Below are 22812 nucleotides of genomic sequence, written 5' to 3' on the forward strand. Positions count from 1 at the left end.
CGTCCACCTTAAGAGCCGCGGGCGGCTCCACCTTAAGGCGGGGGAGGGGGCGCGGGGGTTTGGCCCCCCCCCACCCGCCGGTGCCGGGGCTGCAGTGGCGACAGCAGCGGTCACAGGAGCGGCGACAGCGGCAGCTGCGGAGCGTCAGCCCCGCCCGGCGCCGCCTCCCGCATCCTGCAGCCCGCATCCTGCATCCCTGAGCAGCATCCTGCATCTCTGGGTACCACCCGGGCAGCATCCTGCATCCCTGCGCAGCATCCTGCATCTCTGGGTACCACCCTGCGGCGCTGAGCAGCATCCTGCATCCCTGGGTACCATCCGGGCAGCATCCTGCATCCCTGAGCAGCATCCTGCATCTCTGGGTACCACCCGCCATCTCTGAGCAGCATCCTGCATCCCTGAGCAGCATCCCGCACCCCCGGGTACCCCTCGGCACCCCCGCCTGACCCTTAGGCTGTGAGCAGCCCCCCGCCCCCGAGCACCAGCCGCCCCCTTGGCCCCCCCTCTCGACGCCCCCCGACCCCCGCCATGGCCGAGCCCAGCTCCGAGTGCAGCATCAAGGTCCTGTGCCGGTTCCGGCCCCTCAACCAGGCCGAGATCCTGCGGGGGGACAAATTCCTGCCCGTGTTCCAGGGGGACGACAGCGTCGTGGTGGGGGTGAGTCAGTGCGGGGGGCGCGGGACCCCCGGGACTGGGGAGTGGGTGACTGTCCGGCGCGGGGCGCTGGCACTTGGGGGGCAGAAGCTGTTATTGAGGGGGGGAGCGGTTCTGGGTGTGGCCGCCGCCCCCCGGGACTCTCCCCACGCCCCCCCCCCCCGCTCCCCCCCTCCAGGCTCCCGGCACTCCCAGTTTGCCGGGGGGGGGGAGGGGGGCTGTGTTTACAACCAGCGGAACCGCCCTGACCCCCGGGGGGGCGGCACGATCGGACCCCATATTAACGGGGGGGGGGGGGGGTTGCCGCAGATCCCCCCCTCCCCCTCCCGCTGCGGCCCTGCCCTTTGTTAGGGTGCTCAGGCGGGCGATGTCTGAGACCCCCAAAATAACCCCCTCCATAACGCCCCCACCTTGCCCGGGGGGACAGCGGGGTGTGGGTGCGGGGGGTCCGTGGATGGGGGTCTGTGGATTAGGGGGGTCTGTGGATGGGGGTCTGTGGATTAGGAGGGGTCCGTGGATGTGGGAGGGGGTTCAGTGAATTGGGGGTTCCGTGGATGGGATGGGTCAGTGAACAGGGGGGTCTATGGGTGGGGGGCGATCCGTGGACAGGGGATGTCTTTGAATGCGGAGGGGGGGTCCGTGAGTGCGGGGGCGTCTGTGGATGGGGGTCCGTGGATGGGGGTCCGTGAGTGCGGGGTGATCCATGGATGGGGTCCGTGGATGGGGGTCCGTGAATGGGGTCCATGGATTGGGGGGGTCTGTGGATGGTGGGGGGGGGGGTCTGTGAATGGGGGTCCGTGGATGGGGTGGTCTGTGGACGGGGGGATCTGTGGATGGGGGTCCGTGGATGGGGGGGGGTTCGTGGATGAGGGGGGCGGTCCATGAGTGGGGGGGGTCCGTGGATGGGTGCATGGGTGGGGGGTCCATGGATGGGGGTCCATGGGTGGGGGGGTCCGCGGATGGGGGTCCATGGATGGGGTCCGTGGATGGGTGCATGGGTGGGGGTCCGCGGATGGGTCCGTGCAGGGGCTGTGGCGGTGCGGCTGTGCCGGCGCAATGCGGGGTGAGGAGGATTGCGGGTGCGGGGGGAGGTGCAGGGGTGGCGTTGCGGGCTGGGGGCGCAGGGCCGGGGGCGGTGGGGCGGGGGGTGCGGGGGGGTGCGGGATGGGGGGTGCGGGGGGGTGCGTGACCGGCGGCGGGCGGGGCCGCGGTGCTGCGGCGGCTGCGGGGGGCCGGGGGGGCCGGGGGGGCCGGGGGGGCCGGGACAGCGGGGGCGCCGGCTGCTGTCACCGGCTGTGTCCGTGTGTCCCCATGTCCCCATGTCCCCATGTCCCCATGTCCCCGTGTCCGTGTGTTCCCCTGCCCCCGTGTCCCCGTGTCTCTCTGTCTGTGTGTCCGTGTGACTCCGTGTCCGTGTGTCCGTGCTTCCCCAAGTCCCCATGTCCCTGTGTCCCTGTTCCCCTGTGTCCGTGTGTCCGTGCGTCCCCAAGTCCCCAAGTCCCCGTGTCCCTGTGTCCGTGTGTCCGTGTGTACGTGTGTCTGTGTGTCCCCCTGCCCCCGTGTCACCGTGTCCCCATGTCCTCCTGCCCCGTGTGTCCCTCTGTCCCCATGTCCCCATGTCCCCCTGCCCCCTGTCCCCCTGTCCCCCTGTCCCCCTGTCCCCATGTCCCCATGTCCCCCTGTCCCCGTGTCCGTGTCCCCGTTCCCGCGCTCAGCACCGGGGCCCGGACAGCTCCCGCCGTGGGGCTCGGAGGGGCTGGGGGGAGTCTCTGGGGGTCTCTGGGCGGGTAGGGGGTCTCTGGGGGTGTCTGACTCTCTATGGGGGACTCGGAGGGGGGTCCACGGGAGTCTCTGGGGGGATGAGGACTTCGTGTGGGGGGCGGGCTGAGGGGTCTGTGGGGTCCACACGGGGACTGGAGGGTCTGTGGGGGTGTTTGGGGGTCTGTAGGGAGCTGAGGGGTCTTAGGGGGGCCAAGACAGCTCGTGGGGGTCTGTGGGGCAGCTGAGGGGTCTGTGGGGGTCTGTGGGAGGCTGGAGGGGTCTCTGGGGGTCTGTAGGGTGGCTGATGTGCCTGCGGGAGTCAATGGGTGGCTGTGGGGGTCTGTGGGGGTGTCTGGGGGTCCGTGGGGGTGTCTGGGGATCTCTGGGTGGCTGTGAGGGTCTGTGGGGGTTCTATGTGATCTATGAGGGTCTGTAGGGTGGCTGTGGGGGTCTCTGAGCCCTGAGCCCGTCACCCCCCGCGCCTCGGGGGGGCTCTGGGGTCAGTGACCCCCCCGTGTGTCCCCTTGTGTCCCCCCAGGGCAAACCCTACGTGTTCGACCGTGTGTTCCCCCCGAACACCACCCAGGAGCAGGTGTACCACGCGTGTGCCATGCAGATCGTCAAGGGTGAGGGACAGGGGGACAGGGAGGGGACAGAGCGGGGACAGGGAGGGGACAGAGCGGGGACAGAGAGGGGACAGGGAGGGGACAGAGAGGGGACAGAGAGGGGACAGAGCGGGGACAGAGAGGGGACAGAGAGGGGACAGGGAGGGGACAGAGAGGGGACAGAGAGGGACAGAGAGGGGACAGAGAGGGGACAGGGAGGGACAGAGAGGGGACAGAGAGGGGACAGAGAGGGGACAGAGAGGGGACAGAGCGGGGACAGAGAGGGGACAGAGAGGGGACAGAGAGGGGACAGAGCGGGGACAGGGAGGGGACAGAGAGGGGACAGAGCGGGGACAGAGAGGGGACGGAGAGGGGACAGAGCGGGGACAGGGAGGGGACAGGGAGGGGACAGAGAGGGGAGAGAGCGAGGACAGAGAGGGGATCCCAGGGGTTTTTTGGGGTTCCCGGGGGGTGTTTGGGGTCCCAGGGGGTGTTTGGGGTCCCCGGGGGGTGTTTGGGGATCCGGGGGGTGTTTGGGGGTCCCGGGGGGTGTTTGGGGTCCCAGGGGATGTTTGGGGATCCGGGGGGTGTTTGGGGGTCCCGGGGGGGTGTTTGGGGTCCCAGGGGATGTTTGGGGATCCGGGGGGTGTTTGGGGGTCCCGGGGGGTGTTTGGGGGTCCCGGGGGATGTTTGGGGGTCCGGGGGGGGGGTTTGGGGGTCCCACAGCCGTGTCCCCCCCCCCCCCCAGATGTTCTGGCCGGGTACAACGGGACCATCTTTGCCTACGGGCAAACGTCATCGGGCAAGACCCACACCATGGAGGTGAGGGGCACTGGGGGCACTGGGGGCACTGGGGACACTGGGGGCACTGGGGGGCACTGGGATATCGGGGGGGCACTGGGGGTACTGGGAGCACTGGAAGGCACTGGGAGGCACTGGGGGCACTGGGGGCACTGGGAGCACTGGGGTGGCACTGGGGGCACTGGGGGCATTGGGAGACCTGGGGGCACTGGGGGGACCTGGGGGGGCACCGGGGGGCACTGGAAGCACTGGGGGCACTGAGGATATCGGGGGGGCCCTGGGGGTACTGGGAGCACTGGGAGGCACTGGTGGGGCACTGGGAGCACTGGGAGGCACTGGGAGGCACTGGGGGCAGTGGGGGCACTGGAGGGTATCAGGGGAGCACTGGGGCCACTGGGGGGCACTGGGGGTATCAGGGGGGCGCTGGAGGGGACTGGGGATATTGGGGAGCACTGGGGGCACTGGGGGTCACTGGGGGCACTGGGGGTCACTGGGGGGCACTGGGGGGGTCCCGGACTCCTCGGGTGGTCACCGCCCCCCCCCCGCCCCCCCAGGGGAAGCTGCACGACCCCCAGCAGATGGGGATCATCCCCCGCATCGCCCGGGACATCTTCAACCACATCTACTCCATGGACGAGAACCTGGAGTTCCACATCAAGGTGGGCACTGGGGGCACTGGGGGAACTGGGAGAACTGGGGGAACTGGGAGGACTGGGGCACTGGGGGAACTGGGGGAACTGGGAGCACTGGGAGAACTGGGGGAACTGGGGGCACTGGGAGGGGGAACTGGGGGCACTGGGGGAACTGGGGGAACTGGGGGACCTGGGAGCACTGGGGGGCACTGGGGGCACTGGGGGGCACTGGGGGCACTGGGGGCACTGGGGGCACTGGGGGCACTGGGGGCACTGGGGGAACTGGGGGAACTGGGAGCACTGGGGGCACTGGGAGCACTGGGGAAACAGGGGGAACTGGGAGCACTGGGAGCACTGGGGGGGCACTGGGAGCACTGGGGGCACTGGGGGGGTGTCACTGGCTGACCCCAACCCCCCCTGACACGCCCATCCCCCCCCAGGTGTCCTACTTTGAGATTTACCTGGACAAGATCCGGGACCTGCTGGACAGTGAGTGGGGAGCACTGGGGGATGCTGGGAGGCACTGGGAGGCACTGGGTGGTTACTGGGCGGCAGTGGGTGGTTGCTGGGAGGCACTAGGCGGCACTGGTTGGTTACTGGGAGGCACTGGGAGGCACTGGGTGGTTACTGGGAGGTCACTGGGAGGCACTGGGTGGTTACTGGGCGGCAGTGGGTGGTTACTGGGCGGCACTGGGTGGTTACTGGGCGGCACTGGGTGGTTACTGGGCGACACTGGGTGGTTACTGGGATGCACTGGGAGCCCCTCGGGCCGTTCCCACCCCCCTCGTGTCCCCCCAGTGACCAAAACCAACCTGTCGGTGCACGAGGACAAGAACCGGGTCCCCTACGTCAAGGTGAGGGGGGGAGGGGTCGGGGGGGGGTCACTCCGGGGTGGGGGAGGGGCCGGGGTCCCGGGTGGGGGAGGGGCCGGGGTCCCCCTGACCCCCCCTGACCCCGCCCATCCCCCCAGGGCTGCACCGAGCGGTTCGTGTCCAGCCCCGAGGAGATCCTGGATGTCATCGACGAGGGGAAATCCAACCGGCACGTGGCTGTCACCAGTGAGGGACTGGGGACATTGGGGACACTGGGGACATTGGGGACACTGGGGACACTGGGGATACTGGGGACATTGGGGACACTGGGGACACTGGGGATACTGGGGATACTGGGGACATTGGGGACACTGGAACACTGGGGGCACTGGGATACTGGGGATACTGGGACACTGGGGACATTGGGAACACTGGGGGGATTGGGGACATTGGGGACACTGGGGACACTGGGGATACTGGGGATACTGGGGATACTGGGGATACTGGGGATACTGGGGACATGGGGGCATTGGGGAGAATGGAGACACTGGAGACACTGGGGGACAATGGGGACACTGGGGATACTGGGGACACTGGAACACTGGGGTACACTGGGACACTGGGGATACTGGGACACTGGGGACATTGGGAGCACTGGGGGGATTGGGTACATTGGGGACACTGGGGGCATTGGGGAGAATGGGGACACTGGAGACACTGGGGGACAATGGGGACACTGGGAGGATTGGGAACACTGGGACACTGGGACACTGGGGGAATTGGGGAGAATGGGGATAGTGGGGACACTGGAGACAGTGGGGATACTGGGGGACACTGGGGACACTGGGGACACACTGAGGGGTCCGCGGTCAGTTTGGGGTGCAGCGAGGTCACTGTGGGGTCCATGATCAGTTTTGGGGTGCGGCGGGTCCGGCCGGTTTTGGGACGCTGTGGGGTTTGTGATCAGTTTTGGGGTGCAGTGGGGTCCATGATCAGTTTTGGGGTGCTGTGGGGTCACTGTGGGGTTCATGATCAGTTTTGGGGTGCGGCAGGTCCGGCCAGTTTTGGGGTGCGGCGGGTCCGGCCGGTTTTGGGGTGCAGTGGGGTCCATGATCAGTTTTGGGGTGCTGTGGGGTCACTGTGGGGTTCATGATCAGTTTTGGGGTGCGGCGGGCCCGGCCGGTTTTGGGGTGCAGTGGGGTCCATGATCAGTTTTGGGGTGCAGTGGGGTCCGGTCAGTTTTGGGGTGCCGCGGGTCCGGCCGGTTTTGGGGCGCTGTGGGGTTTGTGATCAGTTTTGGGGTGCTGTGGGGTCCATGATCAGTTTTGGGGTGCGGCGGGTCCGGCCAGTTTTGGGGTGCGGCGGGTCCGGCCGGTTTTGGGGTGCAGTGGGGTCCATGATCAGTTTTGGGGTGCAGTGGGGTCCGGTCAGTTTTGGGGTGCGGCGGGTCCGGCCGGTTTTAGGGTGCAGTGGGGTTTGTGATCAGTTTTGGGGTGCAGTGGGGTCCGGCCAGTTTTGGGGTGCGGCGGGCCCGGCCGGTTTTGGGGTGCAGTGGGATTTGTGATCAGTTTTGGGGTGCAGTGGGGTCCGGTCAGTTTTGGGGTGCGGCGGGCCCGGCCGGTTTTGGGGTGCCGCCCCCGACGCGTGCCCGTCCCGCAGACATGAACGAGCACAGCTCCCGCAGCCACAGCATCTTCCTCATCCACATCAAGCAGGAGAACGTGGAGACCGAGCAGAAACTCAGCGGGAAACTCTACCTGGTGGACCTGGCGGGCAGCGAGAAGGTGGGACACCCCGAAAGGGGGCACCCCGAAAGTGGGGACACCCCGAAAAGGGGCACCCCGAAAGTGGGGGGATCCCAAAAGTGAGGAATCCCAAAAGTGGGGGTTCCCAAAGATGGGACACCCCGAAAGTGGGGGGATCCCAAAAGTGGGAGATCGAAAAAGGGGCACCCCAAAACTGGCGGGATTCCAAAAGTGGGGCGACCCCAAAAGTGGGGGAATCCCAAAGGTGGGGGATCCCAAAAGTGGGGGGATTCCAAAAGTGGGGGATCCCAAAAGTGGGGATCCCAAAGGTGGGGGCACCCTAAAAGTGGGGGCACCCTAAAAGTAGGGGCACCCCAAAAGTAGGGGATCCCAAAACTGGGGTGATCCCAAAAGGGGGGTGGGATCCCAAAAGTAGGGGCACCCCAAAAGGTGGGGGACCCCAAAGGTGAGGGCACCCCAAGAGCTGGGTGATCCCAAAGGTGGGGCATCTCAAGAGTGGGGGGATCCCAAAAGGGGGGGCACCCCAAAAGTGAGCGCACCCCAAGAGTGGGGGATTCCAAAAGTAGGGGATCCCAAAAGTGGGGTGATCCCAAAAGGGGGGAGGGACCCCAAAAGTGGGGCACCCCAAAAGTGGGGGATCCAAAAAGTGGGAGATCCCAAAAAGGGGCACCCCAAAACTGGCGGGATTCCAAAAGTGGGGCGACCCCAAAAGTGGGGAGACCCTAAAGATGGGGGAATCCCAAAAGTGGGGGGATTCCAAAAGGGGGGGCACCCCAAAAGTGGGGGATCCCAAAAGTGGGAATCCCAAAGGTGGGGGCACCCCAAAAGTGGGGGCACCCCAAGAGTTGGGGGATTGCAGAGCTGGGGTTCAGGGGGGCACGGGAGGGGTGTCCCCCATGGAGGGGTGGGGCCTGGGGGTCTTCATGGGATTTTGGGGGGCATTGGGAGGGTGAGGGTTTTGGGGGGAGTCCATGGAATTTGGGGGTTATTGGGATTTTGGGGGTTATTGGGATTTTGGGGATTATTCGGGTTTTGGGGGTTATTGGGATTTTGGGGGTTATTGGGATTTTGGGGGTTATTGGGATTTTGGGGTTTATTTGGAGAACGAGGCATCTGGGGCAGTTTTTGGGGTTTTCGGGGTACATTGACTCTTTGGAAGGATGGGGATCTTGGGAGGGGGGGTGTCAATATTTTTTGGGGGTTGGGACCCATCAGCTTTCTGGGTGGGGGGTGTCCGGTCCGGGGGTCTCCTTGGGTGGGGGGCTGGGAGCCTCCCCAGGGTAGGGGGTCCCTGATCGCCGCCCCCTCCCCAGGTGAGCAAGACGGGGGCGGAGGGCGCCGTGCTGGACGAGGCCAAAAACATCAACAAGTCGCTGTCGGCGCTGGGCAACGTCATCTCTGCGCTGGCCGAGGGCACGGTGCGACCCCCGGGGTGCCCCCCCGTGCCCCCCCCTCTTTGGGACCCCCCCTTGTGTCCCCCAGTTCGGGGGTCCTGGCTGCGCCTCCCCCCCCGCTCTTTCCCTCCTGCTGAGCCCCCTCCCCCTATGGTCTCCTCCCCAGTGTCCCCCCCCCGCCGCGGGTGTCCTGGGGTGGGGGACACGGGCTGAGCCCCTCCCCCGCTGTGTCACCCCCTGCCCACGCCGTGCCCCGTCCTCATGGGGACATCCCCCTGTCCCCAACCCGAGCCCCCTTCCCCCCCAAGAGACCCCCTGAACCCCCTTCCGCCACTGTGTGTCCCCCTGAGACCCCTGTCCCCAGCCCGAGCCCCCAAACCCCCCGTGTGTCCCCCTGAGCCCCTTGTCCACAACCCGAGCCCCCTTCCCCCCCAAGAGACCCCCTGAACCCCCTTCCCCCGCTGTGTGTCCCCCTGAGACCCCTGTCCCCCGTATGACCCCAACCCGAGCCCCCCAACCCCTTCCCCGTGTCCCCCTGAGCTCCTTGTCCCCAACCCGAGCCCCCTGTCCTCCATGAGCCCCCCAATTCCTTCCGTGTGTCCCCCTGAGCCCCCTGCCCCTCCTGTGTCCCCAACCCGAGCCCCCAGACTCCTTCCGTGTGTCCCCCTGAATCCCCTTCACTACCTGTGTGTCCCCCTGAGCCCCCCGCCCCTCCTGGGTCCCCAACCCGAGCCCCCAAACCCCCCGTGTGTCCCCCCCAAACCCCCCGTGTCCCCAACCCGCGTGTCCCCCTGCCCCCGAGTGGGGGGTCCCCTGAACCCCCTGCCCCTCCCCTGTCCCCCTGAGCCCCCCGCCCCCCCGGGGTCTTTTGGGGCTCCCCCCTCTGACCCCGCCCCTCCCCCCGCAGAAGGCGTACGTGCCCTATCGCGACAGCAAGATGACGCGGATCCTGCAGGACTCGCTGGGCGGCAACTGCCGCACCACCATGTTCATCTGCTGCTCGCCCAGCAGCTACAACGACGCCGAGACCAAATCCACGCTCATGTTCGGCCAGAGGTGCGGCCTGGGGGGGGTCTGCACCTCCCTGAGACCCCCGAGCCACGATCGTGTCAGAAATGGGGGGGTCTGCACCTCACTGTGACCCCCCGAATCTCGCTCATATCGGAAATGGGAGGGGGGTCTGCACCTCCCTGCGCCCCCCGAGCCACGCTCATATTGGGAATTGGGGGAGTCCCAACCCTTCCTTCATCCCCCGAGCCACGATCGTGCCAGAAATGGGGGGACTGGGGGGGTCTGCACTTCCCTGCGCCCCCTGAGCCACGATCGTGTCAGAAATGGGGGGGAATTGGTGGGGCTAGGAGGGGGTCCCGCACCTCTCTGCACCCCCCGAACCTCTCTCATGTCGGAATTGAGGGGGGGGTCCCGCACCTCCCTGTGCCTCCCGAACCACGATCTTGTCACAAATGGGGGGGGGGGGGGGGTCTGCACCTCCCTGAGACCCCCGAGCCTCTCTCATGTCAGAAATGGGGGGAGTCCCATCTGCACCCCCACATCTGCCCCAAGTGCCCCCGTGGATTCAGCGCCCCCCCACGTACCCAGGACACCCCCACCCCACCTTAGTGCCCCCCTGCGCCCCACGGGGGTCCGGGGTGCCAGTTTGGGGGTGCCAGTTTGGGGGTGCCCCCAGGGCCAAGACCATCAAGAACACGGCCTCGGTGAACCTGGAGCTGACGGCCGAGCAGTGGAAGAAGAAGTTCGAGAAGGAGAAGGAGAAGAACAAAGCGCTGCGGGAGACGCTGGCGCGGCTGGAGGCGGAGCTGAGCCGCTGGCGCAGCGGTGAGGGGCGACCCCGGAGATGGGGGGGACCCCAGACCCCCCAGCACAGACCCCCGGGCCGTGTCTTTCAGTGGGGGCACTCATAGATGGGGGGCACCACGAGATTGGGTCACAGGAGTTATGGGGGGGGAGGGTCCCAGGGTCACAGTGGGGGTGTTAGGGACAAGAGTGGGGGTCTCAGGGGTCCCAATGGGGTCCCAGGGTCACAGTGGGGGTCACAGGGTCACAGTGGGGGTCCCAGGGGTCAGAATGGGGGTCCCAGGGTCACAGTGGGAGTCACAGTGGGGTCCCAGGGTCACAGTGGGGGTCGCAGGGTCACAGTGGGGGTCCCAGGGGTCAGAATGGGCGTCCCAGGGTCTCAGGGGTCCCAATGGGGTCCCAGGGTCACACTGGGGGTCGCAGGGGTCTCATTGGGGTCCCAGGGGTCTCAGTGGGGGTCCCAGGGGTCAGAATGGGGGTCCCAGGGGTCAGGGTGGGCGTCCTAAGGGTCACAGTGGGGGTCCCAGGGGGGTCCCAGGGTCACAGTGGGGGTCCCAGGGTCACAGTGGGGGTCGCATCTCGGCGCCCCAGATCTGGGGGTCCCCCAGCCTCGATGCCCCCCCTGAGCCGTGCCTCCCCCCCCAGGGGAGGCCGTGCCCGAGACGGAGCAGCTGAACGAGGCGGAGGCCGAGCCGGGGCCGGGGGAGGGGCCGGGGGAGGGTCCAGGGGGCGCCCCCGAGGAGCCCCCCCTGAACGACAACAGCTCCTCCATCGTCATCCACATCTCGGACGAGGAGCGGCGCAAGTACGAGGAGGAGATCCGCAAACTCTACAAGCAGCTGGACGACAAGGTGGGGGTCCCCAAAACCCCCCAGACCTGCCAGAGACCCCCCCCAGCATCTCGGAGCCCCCCAGAACACTTGGGGACATCCCCAGCACCCCCGAGTCCCCAGGACACTTGGGGACCCCCCCAGTCTGACCAGAGACCCCTCCCAGCATCTCGGAAACCCCCAGGATATTTGGGGAGCCCCCAATCTGCCCAGGGACCCCCCCAGCATCTCCAAACTCCCCAGCATATTTGGGGACCCCCCAGTCTGTTGAGAGACCCCCGCCCCAGCACCCCTGAGCTCCTCAGGATATTTGGGGACTCCCCCAGTCTGACCAGGGACCCCCAGGGTTTTTGGGACCCCCCTTGGCATCTCCTCGCTCCCCTCGGACCCCCCACCCCGCCCGGGGTGACCCCCGTGCCCCCCCGTGCCCCCCAGGATGATGAGATCAACCAGCAGAGCCAGATCATGGAGAAGCTCAAGCAGCAGATGCTGGACCAGGAGGAGGTGAGTGGGGGTCCTGTGACCCCCCTGTGAGCCTCCCCCATCTGACTGACCCCCTGCACCCCACCCACAACCCTGGGACCCCCCTGCACCCCTCTGGGACCCCAACTCCTGGCCCCCTTCACCCAGGGTACCTGGGACCCTCCAAAATTTGGATCTCCTGTGGGACCCCCACCGTGACCCCTGTGACCCCCACCCTGACCCTTGGGACGCCCACTCTGACCCCTGGGACCCCCATTCTGACCCCTGGGACCCCCATTCTGACCCCTGGGGTTCCCACCCTGACCCTTGGGACCCCCATTCTGACCTCTGGGCTGCCCACTATGACCCCTCTGGACCCCACTGTGACCCCTGGGACCCCCACCATGACCCCTGGGACCCACATTCTGATCCCTGTGATCCCACCCTGACCCTTCTGGCCCCCTCTGAGACCCCCACCCTGACCCCTGGGACCCCCCCCCGACCCCTGGGACCCCACTCAGACCCCTGGGATGCTCAGTCTGACCCTTGGGACATCACTGTGACCCCTGGGACCCCCACCCTGCCCATTGGGACCCCCACTGTGACCCCTGTGACCCTCACCCTGACCTTTGGGACCCCCACCCTGACCCTTGGGACCGCCGCTGTGACCCCTGGGATGCTCAGTCTGACCCCTGGGACATCACTGTGACCCCTGAGACCCCCATCCTGACCCCTGGGACCCCAATTGTGACCCCTGGGACACTCAGTCTGACCCCTGAAACCCCTCTGGACCCCACTCAGACCCCTGGGACAGCCATTCTGACCCCTGGGACATCACTGTGACCCCTGAGACCCCCACCCTGACCCCTGGGACCCCAATTGTGACCCCTGGGACACTCAGTCTGACCCCTGAAACCCCTCTGGACCCCACTCAGACCCCTGGGACAGCCATTCTGACCCCTGGGACATCACTGTGACCCCTGAGACCCCCACCATGACCCCTGAGACCCTCACTCTGACCCCTGGGATCCCCACCGTGACCTCTGTGACCCCCACTGTGACCCCTGTGACCCCCACTGTAACCCCTGGCACCCCCACTGTAACCCCTGGCACCCTCACTGTGACCCCCAGCACCCCCACTGTGACCTCCGGGACATCACTGTGGCCCCTGCGACCCCCACCCTGACCCCTGAGACCCCCACCCTGACCCCTGGGACCCCTCTGGACCCTACTCTGACCCCTGGGACCCCCACCCTGACCCCAGGGGTGCCCACTGTGACCCCTGGGACCCCCACTGTGACCTCTGTGACCCCCACTGTGACCCCTGGGACCCCCACCGTGACCCCTGGGACCCCCACTGTGACCCCTGAGACCCCCACCATGACCCCTGAGACCCTCACTCTGACCCCTGGGACCCCCACTGTGACCCCTGGGACCCCTCTGGACCCTACTCTGACCCCTGTAACCCCCACTCTGACCCTTGGGACCCCCACTCTGAGCCCTGGGATCCCCACCCTGACCCCTGGGACCCCTCTGGACCCCCACTGTGACCCCTATGACCCCCACCATGACTCCTGTGACCCCCACTGTGACTCTTGGGACCCCCACTGTGACCCCTGGGACCCCTCTGCCCCCCACCCTGACCCCTGGGATCCCCACCCTGACCCCTGTGCCCCTCGCCCTGACCCCTGTGACCCTCCCCCCGCCCCCCTGACCCCCGTACCTGCCCGGTGCAGGTGCTGGCGGCGGCGCGGGGCGGGGGCGAGGCGGCGCGCCGGGAGCTGGCGGCGCTGCGGGCCGAGCACGGCGCGGCGCGGGCCGAGGTCACCGAGGTGCTGGCGGCGCTGGAGGAGCTGGCGCGGAGCTACGACCGAAAAGCGCAGGAGGCCGAGGACACCGGCAAACACAACCGGCGGCTCGCCGACGAGCTGGCCAGAACCGAGGTGAGGCACCGGGAGGGACCGGGAGAGCGGGAGGGGGGCGGGATGGGGTGGGGGAGAGCGGGGGGGATAACGGGGAATGATGGGGGATAACGGGGGGATAACGGGGAATAACGGGGGGATAACGGGGAGTAACGGGGGATAACGGGGAGTAACGGGGAATGATGGGGGATAACGGGGGGATAGCGGGGAATGATGGGGGATAACGGGAGGATAACGGGGAATGATGGGGGATAACGGGGAGTAACGGGGAATGATGGGGGATAACGGGGAGTAACGGGGAATGATGGGGGATAACGGGGGATAACGGGGAAATAACGGGGAATAACGGGGAAATCAAAGGAGAAATAACGGAGAATGATGGGGAAATAACGGGGAGTAACGGGGAATAACGAGGAATGATGGGGGATAACGGGGAGTAACGGGGGGGAATGATGGGGAATGATGGGGATAACGGGGAATAACGGGGAAATAACGGGGAATAACGGGGAAATCAAAGGAGAAATAACGGAGAATGATGGGGAAATAACGGGGAGTAACGGGGAATAACGGGGAATGATGGGGGATAACGGGGAGTAACGGGGGGATAACGGGGAATGATGGGGGATAACGGGGAGTAATGGGGAATGATGGGGAATGATGGGGGATAACGGGGAATAACGGGGAATAACGGGGAAATCAAAGGAGAAATAACGGAGAATGATGGGGAAATAACGGGGAGTAACGGGGAGTAACGGGGAATGATGGGGGATAACGGGGAGTAACGGGGAATAACGGGGGGATAATGAGGAATGATGGGGAATGATGGGGGATAACGGGGAGTAACGGGGGGATAACGGGGAATGATGGGGGATAACGGGGAGTAATGGGGAATGATGGGGAATGATGGGGGATAACAGGGAATAACGGGGAATAACGGGAAATAACGGGGAAATAACGAGGAAATCAAAGGGGAAATAACGGGGAATGATGGGGGATAACGGGGAATAACGGGGGGATAATGAGGAATGATGGGGAATGATGGGGGATAACAGGGAATGATGGGGAATAATGGGGAAGTAACGGGAAGTCGCGGGGAAATCAAAGGGGAAATAACGGGGAATGATGGGGAATAACGGGGGATAACAGGGAATGATGGGGATAACGGGGAAATAACGGGGAAATCAAAGGGGAAATAACGGGGAATGATGGGGAAATAACGGGGAATAACGGGGAAATAACGAGGAAATCAAAGGGGAAATAACAGGGTAATGATGGGGAATAAGGGAGAAAACAAAGGGGAATCATGGGGGATAACGGGGAATAATGGGGAATAACGGGGAGTAACGGGGAACAACGGGGAAATAACGAGGAAATCAAAGGGGAAATAACAGGGGAATAATGGGGAATAACGGGGAATGATGGCGAAATAACGGGGAATGATGGGGAATAATGGGGGAATCAAAGGGGAAATAACGGAGAATGATGGGGGATAACGGGGAATAACAGGGGAATAATGGGGAATAACGGGGAATAATGAGGAATAACGGGGTATAATGGGCAATAACGGGAAATAATGGGGAATAACGGGGAATAATGGGGAATAAGGGGAAATAATGGGGAATGATGGGGAATGATGGGGGATAATGGGGAATAACGGGAAATAATGGGGAAATAAAGAGGAACCAATGGGAAATGAATAGGCACATAACAGGGAACCAATGGGAAATAATGGGGAATAATGGGGAAATACTGGGGAAATCAATGGGAAATAATGGGAAACCAGTGGGAAACCAACAAGGAAATAATGGGGAAATAACGTGGCAATAACGGGGGAAAACGGGGAAATAACGGGGGAAAAACGGGGAAATAACGGGGAAATCAATGGGAAACCAATGGGATATCAAAGAGGAAAAAACAGGGTGTCACTTGTCGCTGTCGCAGGCCACCACGCTGTCGCTGGAGTCGGAGCTGTCGCGGGCGCGGGAGCTCGGCGGGCAGCAGCGCCGCCGCGCCGCCGAGGTGCTGAACGGGCTCCTGCGGGACCTGAGCGAGCTCAGCGCGCTGGTGGGCAGCGGCGACATCAAACTGGTGAGGGGCACGGGGTAGGGGGAATCGGGGGGCATGGGGGTATGGGGGGTCGGGGGCACGGGGGCATGGGGGGTACGGGGGATCGGGGGCAACGGGGGACAAGGGGGGTACGGGGGCACAGGGGTATGGGGGGCACGGGGGATCGGGGGCACGGGGGCATGGGGGGTACGGGGGCACGGGGGCATGGGGGGCACGGGGGATCGGGGACACGGGGGCACAGGGGTATGGGGGGCACGGGGGGTAAGGGGGATCGGGGGCACGGGGGATCGGAGGCACGGGGGCATGGGGGGTCGGGGGCACAGGGGGTCGGGGGGTACGGGGGTCACGGGAGTATGGGAGCACTGGGGGCACACCTGTGCCTTGCCATACCCATATTGTACCTGTGCATAGTACACACCTGTGGCAAGCCATACCTGTGCGTGACACACACCTGTGTCATGCTGTACCTGTGTGTGGCACACACCTGTGCCGTGCCATACCCATACTGCACCTGTGTGTGGTGCACACCTGTGCCATGCCATACCTGTGCATGGCACACACCTGTGCCGTGCCATACCCATACTGCACCTGTGTGTGGTGCACACCTGTGCCATGCTGTACGTGTGCATGGCACACACCTGTTCCCTGCCATACCTGTGCCATGCACACACCTCTGCCCTGCCATACCTGTGCCATGCACATACCTGTGCCCTGCCATACCTGTGCCATGCACATACCTGTGTCATGCACACACCTGTGCCCTGCCATCCACACACCTGTGCTCTGCCATACCTGTGCCATGCACACACCTGTGCCCTGCCATCCACACACCTGTGCCCTGCCATACCTGTGCCACACCTGTGCCCTGCAGCCGGTGGAGGTGAGCGGGGCCATCGAGGAGGAGTTTGCCGTTGCCCGGCTCTACATCAGCAAGATCAAGTCAGAGGTGAAGTCGGTGGTGAAACGCTGCCGGCAGCTGGAGAACCTGCAGGTGGAGTGTCACCGCAAGCTGGAGGTGACAGGGAGAGAGCTGTCCTCCTGCCAGCTCCTCATCTCCCAGGTGTGCAGGGGGACACTGGCCTTTGGGGGCACAGGTGACACCAGGGATTGCTGGCTCAGAGTTTTGTGTCCCCAGGATGTTTTTGTATCACCAGGGATTGGTGGCTTGGAGTTTTGTGTCCCTGGGATGTTTTTGTGACAGGGTTTGGTGGCTCAGGTGTCCCCGGGATGTTTTTGTGACAGGGTTTGGCGGCTCAGGTGTCCCTGGGATGTTTTTGTGTCACCAGGGATTGACTGCTCAGAGTTTTGTGTCCCCGGGATGTTTTTGTGTCACCAGGGATTGGTGGCTCCTGAGTTTTGTGTCCCTGGGATGTTTTTGTGACTGGGCTTGGTGGCTCAGGTGTCCCCGGGATGTTTTTGTGACAGGGTTTGGTGGCTCAGGTGTCCCCGGGATGTTTTTGTGACAGGGTTTGGTGGCTCAAGTGTCCCCAGGATGTTTTTGTGACAGGGTTTGGTGGCTCAGGTGTCCCTGGGATGTTTTTGTGACAGGGTTTGGTGGCTCAGGTGTTCCCAGGATGTTTTTGTGTCACCAGGGATTGGCTGCTCAGAGTTTTGTGTCCCCGGAATGTTTTTGTGTCACCAGGGATTGCTGGCTTGGAGTTTTGTGTCCCCAGGATGTTTTTGTGACAGGGTTTGGTGGCTCAGGTGTCCCCGGGATGTTTTTGTGGCAGGGCTTGGCGGCTCAGGTGTCCCTGGAATGTTTTTGTGTCACCAGGGATTGGTGGCTCGGAGTTTTGTGTCCCTGGGATGTTTTTGTGACAGGGTTTGGTGGCTCCAAGGTTTGGCAGCTGAAGGCTTTGGTGTCCCCAGAGTTTGGTGGCCTGGGGATTCTGTGACCCAGGTTTTGGTGGCCCCAGGGTTTAGTTTCCCTAAGTTTTGGCGACCTGGGGTTTGGTAACCATGGATTTCTTAGCCCCAGGTTTGGTAGCACCAGAATTTATTGGTCCAAGGGTTTGGTGGCACCAGAATTTATTGGTCCAAGGGTCTGGTCCAAGGGTTTGGTGGCCCTGGGTTTGGTGACCCCAGGGTTCAGGGGTGCAGAGTTGGGTGGCTCTGAGGGTTTGGTGACTCTGGGTTTGGTGACCCCAGGGTTCAGGGGCTCAGAGTTTGGTGGCTCTGAGGGTTTGGTGACTCTGGGTTTGGTGACCCCAGGGTTCAGGGGTGCAGAGTTTGGTGGCTCCAAGTTTGGTGACCCTGGGTTTGGTGACCCCAGGGTTCAGGGGTGCAGAGTTGGGTGGCTCTGAGGGTTTGGTGACCCTGGGTTTGGTGACCCCAGGGTTCAGGGGTGCAGAGTTTGGTGGCTCCAAGTTTGGTGACCCAGAGTTTGGTGACCCCAGGGTTCAGGGGTGCAGAGTTTGGTGGCTCTGGGGGTTTGGTGACCCTGGGATTGGTGACCTGGGGGTGGGACTCCCCTGTGGTGGGGCCTTGGTGGCTCTGGGCGTGGCAGGTCAGGCTCCCTTGGCAGTGTCGGGGGGCACCTGGGGGTGGTCCTGGGGTTGGAGTTGCCAGGGTGGTGCCCCCGCGGGTGTTGGGGGGATGGTGTGGGGTGGGTGCGGGGTGGGTGCGGGGGGGTCCTGGCGGTGCCGGTGCCCCCGGGCAGAGGCTGAGCCGGTGCCGGTGCCGGTGCCGCTGCAGCACGAGGCCAAGATCCGCTCGCTGACCGAGTACGCGCAGAGCCTGGAGCTGCGCAAGCGGCACCTGGAGGAGGCGCACGACGCGCTCGGGGAGGAGCTGGCGCGGCTGCAGGCGCAGGGTGGGGCCACGGGGGGCTTGGGGCAATGGGGGAGCACGGGGGTCCTGGGGGCACGGGGGCTTGGGATAATGGGGGGCTTGGGGCAATGGGGGAGCACGGGGGGCCTGGGGGCACGGGGGCTTGGGGCAATGGGGGGCTTGGAGCAATGAGGGGCTTGGGGCAATGGGGGAGCACGGGGGGTCTGGGAGCACGGGGGGAGTCCGGGGACACGGGGGGATTCAGACAGTGTGGGAGCATGGGGGGTCCGGGGGCACGGGAGTTCTGGGGGCTCAGGGGGCCTGGGGGCACGGGGGGTGCGGGGGCTCGGGGGGAGTCTGGGGACACAGGGGGTTTGGGGTCACGGGGGGTCTGGGGGCTCGGGGGGAGTCTGGGGTCACGGGGGGTCTGGGGGCTCGGGGGGAGTCTGGGGGCACGGGGGGCGCGGGGTCTGGGGCAGCTGCTGGAACAGGGTGGGGGGCGCGGGAGGGTGAGGGGAGTATGGGTGGGGCTGGGGGCACAGGGGCTCAAGGAAATAGGGGGAGAATGGAGTGGTCCAGGGGGCTCAGGGGGGTTGGGTAGGGTATGGGGGGCACGGGGGGGTCAGGGCTCAGGGGTCGCTGCCCCCCTCCCGCAGAGGCGGCACAGGGCGCAGCTCGGAAGCAGCGGGAGCAGGATGAGAGCCAGGACACGGACGAGGTCAAGGTGAGGGGTGAGGGGGGCACCGCGACCGGGGGGTCAGGGGGTCTCTGAAGGGTGGGGGGATTTGGCGGGGGGGGGAGCTGGGGGTTCTTAGGGTGTGTGAGATGTGCTCGAGTGGGGTGCTGGGGGGGCTGGGCCATGCTGGGGTGTCTGCGAGGGTGGGGGAGGGGTGTGGGGGTCTCCGAGGGTGTTGGGGTGCGGGGTCCCTGGGAGGTGCTGCCGTGGGAAGTGCTGCGGTGCCTGGGGGATGTTGGGGTTCGGGGGTGCCCCGGGGCTGTTGGGGGTCCCTGGGGTTGTTGCGGTTTGGGGGTCCTCGGGACTGTTGGGGTCCCCGGTCGGTGTTGGGGTCCCGGTCGGTATTGGGGTCCCCGGGGGTTGTTGGGGTCCCTGGTCGTTGTTGGGGTCGCGATCGCTGTTGGGGTGCCCCGGGGCTGTTGGGGTCCTGGTCGGTGTTGGGGTTCGGGGTGCTCCGGTCGGTGTTGGGGTGCCCGGGGAATGTTGGGGTGTCCCGGGGCTTTTGGGGTGCCCGGTCGGTGTTGGGGTCCCGGGGCTGTTGGGGTGCCTGGGCTGTTGGGGTGCCCGGTCGGTGTTGGGGTCCCGGGGAATGTTGGGGTGCCCCGGGGCTGTTGGGGTCCCGGGGATTGTTGGGGTCCCGGGGAATGTTGGGGTGCCCGGTCGGTGTTGGGGTCCCGGGGAATGTTGGGGTGCCCCGGGGCTGTTGGGGTGCCGGTGCCGGTGCCGGTGCCCGGGCTGAGGCGCGGCGGCACAGGCGGCGCTGGAGCTGCAGCTCGAGAGCCAGCGCGAGGCGCAGCACAAGCAGCTGGCGCGGCTGCGGGACGAGGTCAACGAGCGGCAGAAAACCATCGACGAGCTGCGGGAGTGAGTGACCCTGCCCTGACCCCAAACCTGACCCTGACCCCAAACCTGACCCTGACCCCACCCTGACCCCAAACCTGACCCCAAACCTGACCCTGACCCCAAACCTGACCCCAAACCTGACCCTGACCCCAAACCTGACCCTGACCCCGCCCTGACCCCAAACCTGATCCCAAACCTGACCCTGACCCCAAACCTGACCCTGACCCCAAACCTGACCCTGACCCCACCCTGACCCCAAACCTGACCCTGACCCTAAACCTGACCCTGACCCCGCCCTGACCCCAAACCTGACCCCAAACCTGACCCTGAGCCCAAACCTGACCCTGATCCCAAACCTGACCCTGACCCCGCCCTGACCCCAAACACACCCTGACCCCAAACACACCCTGACCCTGCCCTGACCCCAAACACACCCTGACCCTGCCCTGACCCCAAACCTGACCCCAAACCTGACCCTGACCCTAAACCTGACCCTGACCCCGCCCTGACCCCTGATCCCAAACCTGACCCTGACCCCAAACCTGACCCCAAACCTGACCCCCTAACCCACACCAGCCCCTGACCCTGACCCTGACCTGTCTGTCCATCTATTGCCCCTATCCATCCATTCATCCATCCATGCCTGTCCCATGTCCGTGTGTCCGTGTGTCTGACCCGTGTCCATGTGTCTGTGTCCGTGTGTCCGTCCCGTGTCCGTGTCCCTGTGTCTGGTCTGTGTCCGTGTGTCGGTCCCATGTCCGTGTGTCCCTGTCTGAGCCATGTCCGTGTGTCTGTGTGTCGGTCCCGTGTCCGTGTCTGAGCCGTGTCCGTGTGTCTGAGCCGTGTCCGTTTGTCCGAGCCGTGTCTGTGTGTCCGTGTCCATGTGTCTGAGCTGAGTCTGTGTGTCCGTCCCATGTCCGTGTGTCCCTGTCTGAGCCGTGTCCGTGTGTCCCTGTCCGAGCCGTGTCCGTGTGTCCGTGTGTCTGAGCCGAGTCCGTGTGTCGGTCCCCCGTGTCCCTGTCTGAGCCTGTCCGTGTGTCGGTCCCGTGTCCGTGTGTCCCTGTCTGAGCCGTGTCCGTGTGTCTGAGCCGTGTCCCCGTGTCCCTGTCTGAGTCGTGTCCGTGTGTCGGTCCCGTGTCCGTGTGTCCGTGTGTCGGTCCCGTGTCCGTGTGTCCCTGTCTGAGTCGTGTCCGTGTGTCGGTCCCGTGTCCGTGTGTCTGAGCCGTGTCCGTGTGTCTGTCCCATGTCCGTGTGTCCGTGTCCATGTGTCTGAGCCGTGTCCGTGTGTCGGTCCCGTGTCCGTGTGTCCCTGTCTGAGCCGTGTCCGTGTGTTGGTCCCGTGTCCCTGTCTGAGCCGTGTCCGTGTGTCTGAGCCGTGTCCGTGTGTCCCTGTCTGAGCCGTGTCCGTGTGTCTGAGCCGTGTCCCCGTGTCCCTGTCTGAGCCGTGTCCGTGTGTTGGTCCCGTGTCCGTGTGTCTGAGCTGTGTCCGTGTGTCTGTCCCATGTCCGTGTGTCCGTGTCCATGTGTCTGAGCCGTGTCCGTGTGTCGGTCCCGTGTCCGTGTGTCCCTGTCTGAGCCGTGTCCGTGTGTCTGAGCCGTGTCCGTGTGTCCCTGTCTGAGCCGTGTCCGTGTGTCAGTCCCGTGTCCGTGTGTCTGAGCCGTGTCCGTGTGTCGATCCCGTGTCCGTGTGTCTGAGCCGTGTCCGTGTGTCTGAGCCGTGTCCGTGTGTCCGTCCCGCAGCCAGAAGCAGAAGTTGGAGCTGGAGCTGCAGCGGCTGCGGGCGGAGCACGAGGCGCTGCGGGGGGAGGAGCGCGCCAAGGCAGCGCGGCTGCAGGAGCTGACGTGAGACCCCCGGGACCCCAGCCCAGCCTGGGGCTGCCCGGGACCCCGACCCACCCTGGGATTCCCCCAGACCCCAACTCAACCCTGGGATTCCCCTGGAGACCCCAACCCAACCGCTCCCCTGGGGCCCCAGCCCCAAATCCCAGAACCCACCAGGGACTCGCCACAGGATCCAGCCCCATTCCCCGTGATGCTGCTGACACACCAGAGCCCCCAGACCCCAGGAACCATCCTTGGGACCCCAAATCTGACCCCCAGAGCTCCCCAGGGCCCCCTGGCATTCCCTAACCTCCAAGTGACCCCCCAGTTTTGGGGTGCTCCTTAACCCCCTTAACCTTGTATGACTCCTCCATTCTTTGGGTGCCCCCCAAGCTTGAAGTGACCCCCCCAACTCCAGGGTGCTTCCCCTCCTTTTACTGACCCCCTCCAATCTTGGGTTGCCCTCTCCAAACCCGGGGTGCCCCCCTGGACTGAGCCCCCCTAACTTTGGGGTCCCTGACCCCCCTCAGGCTCCTCTACGAGCGCCACGAACAATCCAAGCAGGACCTCAAGGGGCTGGAGGAGACCGTGGTAGGTGGGGGGGCCTGGGGGGGATCAGGGGGGCCTGGGGGGGATCTGGGGGGCCTGGGGGGTTCTGGGGTGCCCATGCACCCCCTCACCCCCTGCCCCCCCCAGGCCCGTGAACTCCAGACCCTCCACAACCTGCGCAAGCTGTTTGTTCAAGACGTCACGACTCGAGTCAAGAAAGTGAGAGGGGGGAAAATGGGGGGGCAAAGGGGGGCAAAAGGGGGATTGGGGGTACGGGGGGGGGGACAAATGGGGGGCTGGAATGGGGTACAGAGAGAGGGGGAGGGGAGGGGAAGGGAGGGGAGGGGAGGGGGAGGGAAGGGAAGGGAGGGGGAGGGGGGGGGAGGGAAGGGAAGGGGAGGGAAGGGAAGGGAAGGGAAGGGAAGGGAAGGGAAGGGAAGGGAAGGGAAGGGAAGGGAAGGGAAGGGAAGGGAAGGGAAGGGAAGGGAAGGGAAGGGAAGGGAAGGGAAGGGAAGGGAAGGGAAGGGAAGGTTTCCCGGGGGGGGGATCTGGCTCTGACGGGGGTCCCCGCGC

The 22812-nt window shown here is 65.2% G+C and overlaps 1 protein-coding gene across 1 annotated transcript in view; it reads left to right on the plus strand.

Moving 5' to 3' along the window:
* The window catches only part of KIF5A (kinesin family member 5A), a gene marked incomplete at its 3' end in the record, with an annotated part of 27765 nt that continues 4953 nt past the window's right edge, over nucleotides 1-22812 (plus strand). The window contains exons 1-22 of the mRNA XM_079329254.1: nucleotides 1-657; nucleotides 2954-3041; nucleotides 3769-3842; nucleotides 4376-4480; nucleotides 4894-4942; nucleotides 5252-5307; nucleotides 5424-5511; nucleotides 6925-7049; nucleotides 8345-8449; nucleotides 9333-9481; nucleotides 10113-10261; nucleotides 10886-11091; nucleotides 11506-11574; nucleotides 13269-13475; nucleotides 15396-15542; nucleotides 16393-16581; nucleotides 18216-18333; nucleotides 18947-19014; nucleotides 19781-19890; nucleotides 21610-21711; nucleotides 22221-22281; nucleotides 22387-22458. Of these exons, the coding sequence (XP_079185380.1) occupies nucleotides 529-657; nucleotides 2954-3041; nucleotides 3769-3842; nucleotides 4376-4480; nucleotides 4894-4942; nucleotides 5252-5307; nucleotides 5424-5511; nucleotides 6925-7049; nucleotides 8345-8449; nucleotides 9333-9481; nucleotides 10113-10261; nucleotides 10886-11091; nucleotides 11506-11574; nucleotides 13269-13475; nucleotides 15396-15542; nucleotides 16393-16581; nucleotides 18216-18333; nucleotides 18947-19014; nucleotides 19781-19890; nucleotides 21610-21711; nucleotides 22221-22281; nucleotides 22387-22458 (2466 nt within the window). The 5' untranslated portion in view covers nucleotides 1-528. The remainder of the gene's footprint in view (nucleotides 658-2953; nucleotides 3042-3768; nucleotides 3843-4375; nucleotides 4481-4893; nucleotides 4943-5251; nucleotides 5308-5423; nucleotides 5512-6924; nucleotides 7050-8344; nucleotides 8450-9332; nucleotides 9482-10112; nucleotides 10262-10885; nucleotides 11092-11505; nucleotides 11575-13268; nucleotides 13476-15395; nucleotides 15543-16392; nucleotides 16582-18215; nucleotides 18334-18946; nucleotides 19015-19780; nucleotides 19891-21609; nucleotides 21712-22220; nucleotides 22282-22386; nucleotides 22459-22812) is intronic.

The sequence above is a fragment of the Erithacus rubecula genome, assembly GCF_903797595.1.
Source record: "Erithacus rubecula genome assembly, chromosome: 31".
In the NCBI taxonomy this organism is placed as follows: Eukaryota; Metazoa; Chordata; class Aves; order Passeriformes; family Muscicapidae; genus Erithacus; species Erithacus rubecula.